This window comes from Notolabrus celidotus, chromosome 20 (genome assembly GCF_009762535.1).
Source record: "Notolabrus celidotus isolate fNotCel1 chromosome 20, fNotCel1.pri, whole genome shotgun sequence".
Classification (NCBI taxonomy): Eukaryota; Metazoa; Chordata; class Actinopteri; order Labriformes; family Labridae; genus Notolabrus; species Notolabrus celidotus.
The window spans coordinates 15,560,195-15,571,302 of record NC_048291.1 but is presented as its reverse complement, the minus strand read 5'-3'; the positions used below and the strand labels follow the sequence as shown (position 1 = coordinate 15,571,302).

General features: G+C 42.9%; 1 protein-coding gene across 3 annotated transcripts in view; it reads right to left on the bottom strand.

The window, feature by feature from the left end:
• dnm2a (dynamin 2a) overlaps positions 1–11,108 on the bottom strand; it is a 32,852-nt gene that overhangs the window by 964 nt on the left and 20,780 nt on the right. The window contains exons 13-21 of one of the 3 annotated variants that reach the window (XM_034711259.1): positions 10,049–10,100; positions 9,083–9,094; positions 6,703–6,813; positions 4,870–4,979; positions 4,603–4,714; positions 4,273–4,437; positions 3,426–3,649; positions 3,022–3,285; positions 109–2,557 (exon numbers count right to left, since the gene is read on the bottom strand). In XM_034711259.1, coding sequence (XP_034567150.1) covers positions 2,485–2,557; positions 3,022–3,285; positions 3,426–3,649; positions 4,273–4,437; positions 4,603–4,714; positions 4,870–4,979; positions 6,703–6,813; positions 9,083–9,094; positions 10,049–10,100 — 1,123 coding nt within the window. In that variant the 3' untranslated portion in view covers positions 109–2,484. Of the gene's footprint in view, positions 1–108; positions 2,558–3,021; positions 3,286–3,425; positions 3,650–4,272; positions 4,438–4,602; positions 4,715–4,869; positions 4,980–6,702; positions 6,814–9,082; positions 9,095–10,048; positions 10,101–11,108 lie in introns of those variants that run through there. The other 2 variants (XM_034711261.1, XM_034711260.1) reach the window with 2 other exon arrangements.

Below are 11,108 nucleotides of genomic sequence, written 5' to 3'. Positions count from 1 at the left end.
AAAGCAAAGGGATGCAAACCCAAACCAGAGGGGGTTTTATTTTATCTGAAAGAGAGAGAGGGGGAGAGGAGAGAAAGTGGATCACACAGGACACAAGGAGACACCAACCACCAGAGCCAGTCCCTTTATTGTACACAACACCTCTTTATTTACTTGCATACTAAAATCAGATCATGTTCTTTATTCAAATCATTAACTGCAACAGAGGCACTTGACAAGGGTTTGCAAAACAAAAAGAAAAAGAGATTTTTGCAGGTTCTGTTTCCGACCCCTTCAACTAGATTCAGGCAGGGGAAGAAAAGAGGAAGGAGGCAGGGTACATCCATTAGGAAGGGAAGGCAGTGTTGCCACAACCTAATGTATCACAGGGTATTTACAGTCTGGGTCTCAGGGGTAGGTTGACGTGACAGGCACAAGGATTTTTTTTTTTTTTCCAAACAAACTTTGGCCAATAGGTTTTCCCATATTTAACTACTACTGTTTGTCTACTAGGTTTTTTTTGGTGATCTGCTATGTGGGGTCTTTAATTTAAAGATTCTTCATAAGCTTACTTTGCTCCTTTCAGCACTGTCATCTACAACAAGACCCGAGAAACAATACAGGGATAGAAGAAACGCACGCCATCTGTAGAGTCTGCTTTAGAGTAGTTTAGGATCTTTTGTTTTTTAGGTTTCTTATCAGGTTGTCTGATTGAGTTTCTATCCTCTGCAGTATGAGGAGAGAAACGTCTAGACAGCCTCTCAGACAGAGTGTGCCTTCATACACCACAATTCCCACCACCTGCTCACCACCACTACTGATCAAACCAGAAACAGAGAACATCTTTGTAGCCCATCATCACTCCCTGCTTTGAAAGGTTGTTTTGAGCTGTTCAAATACCCTAAAAAAGCAATCATAACATATTCATTATTATCAAAAAAATATCAGAGCTGTGTGGAAATTATCCAGCCCCATGTACCCTCCCCCAAAATACAACACTTTTTGACAGCTAAACCCTGTAGCAGAACCCCCAAATAACAGTCCAGGAGAAGCTTGGGAGCTGAGTTGTACAGAGCTGATACAATTGCAACCAAAAACATTATAATAAAAGACAAATGCCCGGGTTATAAATAATGCACAAGGAGATGAATGATCTCTGTTTCCCTACGTCAAAAGCTAATCGATGCATGACAGTTAGTGCTTCTTTTAATGGGACGACTAAGCATGTCTATGTGTTGGGCTTTGTAATAATCATGTCTTTTTCATCAACCCTGCAATTAAAATGAGATACAAGTGCTAACTCCCCAGAATAGACCAGCTATATACAAAGTTCTTTTAATGCATGGAAGCAAAAATGATACTAATAATAAATGTTGTGTCACCTGGGCCCAGACAGAGATGTACCAACACCTAAATGCTTCGTTCCATCTTTGTACCCTCACCCAAAGATACATCTTCATCTACACTACCCACCACTTCACTGAGTTTTATCCTCTCTGACAGGAATCTGTGCTCTGCTCTGTAAGCTTCAACTAATCCAGGAAGGGACAGGAATAAAATCTACCTGAAAGATAAAAGACCCATTCGAGTTCAAATGAGACTAAAGGGATTACAATTCAAAGCTTTATAAACTCAGAATTAGTGGAGAGAAAGCATCCCACAAAGTGCAGAGCCCTCAGTCTCTCTCCCTCTCCCGGGTGTCTGTGCATAGTGTCCTGGTAACGGACTACAACATCCCTGCTATGAAAGGCTCTTTGAAACGAAACACGGTCAGAAGTGCTTGAAATGTATCGGTCAATCCTTTTTGTCACGGGGTCTGCTCTGAGTATCACACAACCCTGCCTTGTGTATTCACGCTTCCTTTCTATCTGAGATGTATTTCTTAAAGCTACATTTATTGAGTTTATTTCAAAGGACAAAGTCACTCAGATAAAATAACACAAAGGGGAAAACTAATCGACACCGCCAAAATAACAACAGTGATAATAAGCTGTGGGTTTTCAGTATGAAATCAGTTATTAAATGCAAACCGAGTGAAACATTATCCACAAGTTAAGTGTGTATATAACACAGAGGTCTGGAGGGAGGGGAGAGGAAAAAGCTTGTAACTGTTCATAAGTTATAGACTGAGATTCTGACTGTCAAAAGAAATGAACCAGTTGTTTTCTTGAAAAAAAGAAACTGAGTTTGAAACGTCCTCTTCTGATGACAGAAGCTATATGAGTCTCAAACATCACCTGGGTTTTATGTGCATTGAACAATTTCCACAGCAATCAAATGTTATATTCAAGTGGTTAAGGGCTTTCTCTTGCTCATGTGCACTGGTAACGACGGTATTAGCAGCTTATTACATTGCTTGAAGAGACATACTAGTATGCTGGACAATGCACATTATGCACCACTATGAATCGGCCCCTCCCCTTGAGCCCCTGCCCCTGGCCTTTAGTGTGCAGATACACACACCCAAACACAAACACACACTTAAGAGGGCCTGGACACACAGGTCTAGTCTAGAAGGGAGGGCTCAGCAGGGCGGATAATGGTGGGCCGGTGAGAAGGAGCGCCAGGGGGTCTTCGGCTGCAACGGGGAGAGAAAATACAGAACAAGGAGTGAGACAGCGAGGAAACCAAGACGACCCGACAGGGAGAGAAAAGGAGGAGTGGAGAGAGAGAGAGAGAGAGAGAGAGAGAGAGAGAGAGAGAGAGAGAGAGAGAGAGAGAGAGAGAGAGAGAGAGAGAGAGAGAGAGAGAGAGAGAGAGAGAGAGAGAGAGAGAGAGAGAGAGAGAGAGAGAGAGAGAGAGAGAGAGAGAGAGAGAGAGAGAGAGAGAGAGAGCGATTGGAGACTGATTTAAATCTAGAGATGTGATGACCGGTCAGAGTTAGAAATGAGAAACGATGCCTGTTACACTTAAAGAAAGAGGATGATGTGGTGTTAGTGCAAAACACTCAAATACCATGCAAAAGGAATCATTAAGTTTTCATATAAGGTTTAAAATAAAAAGAAGGAAGTCTCATTAGTTTAAAAGAAAAGGAAGTCATACCTGGGCACACCGGGTGGGACGCGGGCTGGCCGGGAGGGGATCTGTGGGGGTGCACTGAAGGGATCCTGGTGGCTGTTGAAGGCATTGATGGGTGGGCCTGGGCGAGAGGGGATTGGTGGCGCCCCAAAAGCAGGAGAGGGGTTAAGAGGAGCTCCAAAGGCAGGAGAAGGGTTTAATGGTGGTCCTGGTGTTGGGCCCCGGACAGCAGGTGGACGGCTGGGGGGCGGGGCTGCAGAGGGAGGCGGCCTGCGCTGAGGGGTGGGGCTGAGAGGCAGATATGATTAAATTAAACTAACATCTTCATAAAGATCACATTCATTCTCAGCACTGTCTGGGAGAAGTGAAACATGTTTGATGGTCTTTTTTAAAACTAGACATGATGCTAATCTAGGATCTGATCTCACCTGGCCTCTTGCATCCAGGTGTCATTCACAGGTGGGGGTACTGGGGTGGTGATGGTGTTTGCGCTAATGTCCCCAATTATGGTCAGTGCCTCCTTGAGTGCATGATACATGCGCAACATTTCGTCCCTCCGCTGAGCCTGGTCAGCTGACTCTTCCATGAGGCTGTTCTGGTCCCCGGACGAGTAGAGGTAAGCCAGCAGCTCTGAGTGGATGAAGTCCTTTGCCTGGAAGTAAGATGAAATAGTTCAAATTTGTTAATAGCAAGATTTTTTAGATGTTTTGCAGAAGTACATTAGTGATACTTTATAATAATGCAGTAGACTGAGCTCAGATCACAGGGTCATCAGGTGCCCTGCTTCTCTAAATTATCCACTAGTGAAACACAGAGCTAAATGCTGAAGCTACTGTGAGGAACTTTAAGTCTATGCTGACCTCAGTGCCCCCTTCTGGACAAAGCAGTATATTATCTGACCTCATCCTGCACATGCCTAGGTTGTGTTTTCTAATACTTATCATGCTGCCTCAAAAAGTCAAACATTGCTCACTTAAGGAAGAAAATATAAACAAAGGCTGTGTTTGCAGCTTGCAAAAGACCCCTTCTGACACCTATCGGGTGGTAGATGTAACAGTTATTAAAAAGGACTACATAGAAATAAAGGCTTGCCACTGATTGTCTGTATTGACTTTGTTGGTTAAATACAGACACCAGTATTGATTTCAGTCTGTTTCATAAGCAGCTAAATACTTCTCACAGGAGCTCTAAGGTCAGATACTGAAATGATCCCTTTGATTTCAGCTCTGTGCTGGACTATGCGTACACTCTGCTGCTGGGGACTGTTGGACTCACACTGTTGATCATGAGATGCATGATGGTCTTGGGCACGAGGTCTCTGGCGGATTTGTTGATGATGCCGATGTACGAATCCACCAGGTTGCGGATGGTTTCCACCTGCCGCTCCAGCTGAGGGTCCATGGAGAAAGTGTCTGCAGGGGCAGCCTCTTCATTATCCACCTATTGTTGTGAAAAAAAAAGAAAGCAGATGAAGTACAAAGATATCATAAACACAGCTCCTCTGTAGAAGCAGAGATTAAGAGTATTATCTTAATTAGGTGTGCTACTAATGATTGTAATAGCTATTTTAGGACCTTACAGAAACAGACAGTCTCAAACTCATACCTGGTCCTTCTCTGGATAAACTCCCGCCCTAAGGAAGGATGCTTTCCAGCTGTCCACATCCTCCTGGGAATCACAAGCCAGTTCTACTTGACGGAGGTCCTTGTATACGTTCCTGCACAGGTAGAAACAAATTAAACACAGGTGCTTTTGAGTTTGAAGGCTCACACAGTGCACGAGGAGACGCAGGCACATAAAACACAAAGATGTGGTCCAAATCAAATAAAACAAGAAGTTCAAAATGTCTTCCCATAAGGACATAACACTGACCTTGACTCTGTGTTGAAGATTGCAAAGATGTGCTTTGTAGACATAAATCCTTTCTCTACATCTCTAATCTTCAGGTTATCCAGAGGAAGCATGTACTTCTTTTCTTTCTCCTATCATGAGACAGAGGAGTATTTACAGCAGAGCTGAAGCAGAGTGCAGTTTATACATCATAGATGAGTTAAGTCTCCATAAAGGAACAACTGTTTATATTTTCATTATGAGGTTATAACACTGGACAGCTGCGCTTAAACTTCTCAACCAATGAGCAGACAGGATGGATTGCATTTCCTTGTTGTGGACCACCAGCAGGCTGGTGAGATGATGAAATGCTTGACGAGGAAGAGGAGGAGGAGGAGGAGTAGGAGGAAGACAAGGAGGAGCATGAGGGAGTTCTGGGGGGGATGGGGTGCCAGCTTTGACTGCCGAGCAGAGACATCTGGAAGCATTTACGTCTGCACTAACACAGAGAGTGGCTCAGGCCCAACAGTTACATCACTCACAGCTCCACACAATCCCTCGCCCCCACCACACACACACACGCACAAACACACACACGCACAAACACACACAGGTTGCGTTACTTAACTGCACGTGCAGAGACAAACAAACGTATAAGCATAAACATTATGGATGAAGATGCTTCACAGCATTAGGGTGCACATAAACCATCACTAGTACAGATATGAGCGCTTACCTCAACACTTAAAGTTACTGCAGGACTTGTGGACAGGCGCCTAAACACATGCACACTTGTACACACACAATCACACCCCCCCTCCGGCCCCCGTAACCCAGTACGATTTCCTGCAAATTCCAAAGTGAGATCCCGGCTGGAACATTTCAGCCCGCCTGCCACGTCAGTTTGCCTCCACTATCCCCTCTCTCTCTCTCTCTCTCTCTCTCTCTCACTCTCTTTTTGTCTTTTTCGCTAAAGACGACCGACGTGGGAATGAACCGCTTCTCGCTGGTGTTAGGGCTGACTGAGGCCGCTGGACAAGCTTTTATCTAAAGCCGTGTTTGTAGGGGTCTTTTATTCTCACATGAAGAACAGATACGATGGAGGCCTTGGGAAGAAGATCAAGCGGTGAGTAACCGCAGTGCTATTTATGTATTTTACGCTCTCATAGTCACTGTGGAACATTAACTTACATTTGTTTTTTCTACTATTTAAACTGTAACCATCGGTGCACTGACAATTCCTCTGTGCTGCAACTTTTTAAAGGTTTATAAAATTAAATCATATGTTGAGCAAAGTTTGCTGGGTGTGCTCATACTGTAGGTCATTTAGCCACTAAGGAATGCAGTCCATCCATATATCCAATATATCCATGTGCATAAATTAGCTGTAAGTATTGTTTTAAATATTAGACATCTTATATTAATCTCTATTTCAAGAATACACACTTGGCAGACTTTAATCATTACAGAAGTATGGAACCTACTATGTCAACCGTGTCCATGTATTATGTGTCATTATTCCAGTGGGGTAATGTTTGCTCTCTGTGCCCTTTGTCCTTCTGTCCTAGGGTAGCGACCTGCAGCAGAAGTGACCTCATGGTCTTTCCTCCCATCAGAGTCCTCCTCACCCCCCTCGCCTGCCCAGTGTTCAGACTACCTGTTCATCAAGCTGCAGCTGAACAGTAGTCTGCACATTGGTTAGGCTGGGCTGGGACAAACACGCAACTCCAAACAGAGTGATGAAATAAGTCCAACCATGCTCATACATTATCTTCATCATACTGCATTCCTGTGTGCCGTGTCATCCCGTGTTAGCGAGTCATTTCCCTGTATAAGAATAAATATAATCAGGTATGGAACACAAAGTCCTCTCACCTCCTCGTCTTTGTACCAGGACAGGGTCTCAGCGGTCAGGACAAACCAGTACTCCTTGGAGCCTCCCTTCATGATGCTGATGTTGATGGTTAGCCAGCCTTTCCGGATCACCTATGCAGGTGAAGATTTGGAAGAAAGAAGGGTGGCAGGGAGAGGGGGGTACCAGGAGGATGGAGGAAAACAGCTTTATGAATCAGGCTTATGCATTGGTGACATGAGGACCCCGCTAGAGTTTCGCCAGTCAATACTTGGATACAACTGAGACTAATAAAATCTGAAGTACTTACCTGCTAGGTTAAAATTTGGTTGACTTTCAGCTTAATTTATTATCTGTGTCCTTGAGTCTTACAGTTTTTAAACACGCACTAAAACACAGCAGCATGGATTACGTTTGAAATTTTACTCAGTTTAGAAAACAAATGTATACCAAAGCATCAGAGGGTTTAGTGTAAAATACTAATATTGAGATGTAGTCCTTGTTCTTTTCCCTCAACAATAATCAAACCTTGAACCAACAAACAGGTCCAGATGGTGCCCAGACCGAGCTATCTCCAACACAGGGTCAAAGGTCATAGGTCGGCGGTGGTATGTTAGTGTCAGTGGGTCAGTAAAAGCTAGCCTATGTACTTATTAGTTGAAATAAGCATGGTTAGTAGAGTTAAATGAACTCTGATACACAGATCAGGGGTTAAAATCTGGTTAGGTAGAAGAAGGGAAATTAATGCAAAAGACAGAGGCAGAGGAGGAGACAAGTATTGCAATGACAAAGTTTAAATGCTGAGGGAAGTTAGCAAGTTCGGTAGCGTTCATGGAGGGCTAATTCTAAACAGCAAAGGGAAAATCTGGAGATGAAGAGGGAGAAAACACATCAGGCTGAGAGGCTGAGTGGAGTAAATCACTCAGTGGAGTACACGCCATGCATTTTTTAGGGCGCCTTCTTTGTTGCAAGGTCACTCCACTTTTTCCACATGGGACTAATGCAAAGTGAGCTGCTTTCAAAATCTGTGTTAGAGCTCTCTCCTGCACATCCAGTAGAGGACTAGAGTGAGTCCTTCATTCGTTAAAAAGCGGCAAAAAAAACGGAGAGAGGCGGTTATAAAGGAACCAAACTGGTAGCTTGCCTTGGCGAGGAAATAACTTTAACTTTTCAGAACAAAGGAAATCAACTGTATTGTCGATAATGTTTACATGAAACAGAGTAAATAACAACATGGGGGTGTTACAGGAGAGAGATTTTTGTTTCTAAGATAGGTCAGAATAGTAGTGAACTGTCAATGTTCAATCAATTTCTTGAAATGGGTCTATAGTAATGTTTGATTGTATCTGAAATTAAAGACATTCACAAACAAAATTGAAATGATTGGAATGAAACATGAAATTTAAAAATGAGTGTTAATTGTTAAAAAGAACAGCCTTATATTTTGTTTTAATCACATCCCAAAGCAACGAGCAGTCACCGCTTTAAACATGAACATTTTGATTGGCTCTCAAAAAAGCAAAATCACGTAGAGACTTAGAGATAGCTTCTTGTGTTATTTTTGCTAAGCAGTAAATCTGGATATGAAGATTGCAAGACATTCATTTATCCTTTCACTTGAAATGAATGAAGGGAAAATCATAAAGAATCAGCAAATGTACCTGTACTGTGTGTTACTGATTTTCTCCCTCCCCCTCCCTCCCTCCCTCCCTCCCTCCCTCCCTCTCTCCCTTGCTCCCTTGCTGTTTTTATCCCCGATGATGTTCTGGATGATTCTCACAAGGCAAACGTTTGAGCACCAAGCATGAGGAGGCAGCAGAGGTATAAACCTGGAGACATGAGAACTGATGGCGTCCACAGTCAGCGGTGGAAGATCTCCCCTGTATCTCTGTGTGACGCTCTATAACACAGTGTTACAAAGCGCCATAACCTTTCGTGGGGGAAAAGAACGTCTTTCTCATTCAGAATATTTGGTGGACATAGAGTTGAATGTTAGTAGCAACCCAAATGTACACGATTAAAGACAATTACAGTCTTATTAAAAGAGACCAAATTACAAGAGTAAACCTGCTGTTTGTTATTTTTAGCGACAGTTCCAAATTACTGGTAACCGTGCGGACACTTGAATTATGAGTTTTATCAGCTGGACGGGTCATGAGACTCTACCTTTTCCTCCTGGACCTCTCCAAGTCCGCCAAGCTGCAGAGGGGTAAAACAACTTAATATGGTGATAGGAATCAGCTCTTGTATTTGCAGGAAAGCGTTCATCCTTTTATCTCACAGCAGTTTGTCTTCTCCACCCTAATCTTAAGGCTGACCTGTGTGATATGGCCTCAGTTCTTCTGCATGGTCTACCCCTGCTGCCCTCTGGCAGGGCATGGTTTAAGTCTGTGGGGTACTTACCAGAATCTCACCCTGCAGTAATAGGAAAGGGAGGGGGAATTAAAGCAAAGGGGGGCAGTGTAAAATCAAAGCCAGAATGAGAAAGCAGGCAGGTAAAGATGAGGAACAAATCAGAGGGAGGAGGAGGGGGTCAGGAGAAGGAAGGGAGAGTCGTAGAGGGGGAAAGAGTAGAGATTTATAGTTGAAGAAAAATATGTAAAAAGGATGAAAAAGAGAGAATGAAAAGTTTCCAAGGAAGCAAAAACAGGAGGAAACAAAGAGCAAGAATCCATGAGACAACCATAGAAAGAGAGGAGAAGACAGACAGGAGACAGAGAGAGAGATAGAAAAAGAAAGAGAGACAGAGCAAGAGAGTTACATGCAATTAGAATTACATCAAGTATATCAAAATTTGGTTATGTCATATCTGTTGCTCAGGTGTGAGATCCATGCACATTCTGAATTAAAATACAACAAAATGCATGTGAGTTAATGGGAAGGCAACAAAACAACCAACAAAGTTCTGTGATTAATTGCTGCTTTCGTGGTAAACAACATGCTGGGTCGCATGCAAACACGGATTAATAAAAGCCATGTTTCAGAAAAGCGGGGAAGCAGGTATTATTTGAACTCGCTAGGACAACTCACCCCTCACTACCTGTGATAAATCTCTAAATCATAATTTTTTGTAAGTTTGTGTTTTCAGGATCTTACACACACACACGACATTCTGCAAACTAAACATCGGCCTGAGTATACACTGCTCTGTAGCGTTATGGACAAATTAGCAGGATCATTTTAATAATGAGGATATACTGGGTACAGTCAGCTGTTAACGTGATGCGCAGTGAATGTACTGTCAACAGTTACATATGTAGGGATAGATTAATGGCTATATTCACATGGTTGATTAATAGACTGGTAATGTCGGGTCACAGTCAGGGATGGATGAAATCTGGAGTGGGTGAAGCTGACAGTTTTACATACCTGGTTAGGTATGGCCCTCTTCTTGTTTGCAGCTGTGTTCCTTTGCTGGGCGCTGTCATAAAACAAAGACGAACAGGAAGGACAATGAATATTGATGACACCGTAATAATCAGATTTACACGACACATTCATTTCCTGTCACATATGATCCAATGACACCTTTTTTTTTTTTCTATTAATACGGAGGCCCTGAGCAGGACCTTTTATCTCTTTGCTGATCTTGTCCTGTACTAGGGATATTCTGAAGTGAGACGCTGCAATAGAAATGTAACTTCCACGCAATCTATTTTACTCATTTAAACATAGGAAGCCAAAGTCTGTGGGTAAACTGTCAAACTGGTTTGCAGAGTATGGCTAAAATGCCCCTGGTCTTCCCTGCAGGTTAGCGTCAACATGCCTGTGCTGGATACACACTGCTCCAGCAGAGTCTTTTTGTGCTACTTTAACCAGACACAGCCTACATACGACTTTCAAGATTTTCTAGATCAAATGCCGAAAACTGCTCTGCGATGCAAGGTCACATCTGTCATTTGTGTTCATTTGCATCTGGGTAGTAGAGCACTGCAGAATTATAAGAGCAGCCATTGACCAAAGCTACGGCCTCAGGTAGTGGCAAGTGGCTCTGCTACAGCTTAGACAAGACATGTGACCGCCATGTCAGGCCTGCAATAATAATAACAGAAACCATTGATGCAACCATTGTGTAATTCAATGTAATCGTTGGTCGACTCTCTCCTGTATAAAAGGAAGTATTGTTTTCTGACAAGAAATCTCACCCTGCTTTCTTTTAACAGTCGAAAACAAAAATTATCAGCTTCTGCTTCAGGAAATGTAAAAACAGGCTGTAACGACAGAATGCTTTTAATCACCTTGTATAACACATACCCAGCAGGGTCATTTAATATGAATTAAAACTTCCAACATGGAAATCATCAGTCTGGTTTGCTTTCCGCTGCTGTCAGGCAGAAACCTTTCATCTTCATATTTCATTTTTTTCAAAAATGTATGTTTTTGGTCACTCTTAGTACTGATCAGTGGGCGTTACAACATTTCTGCCAAT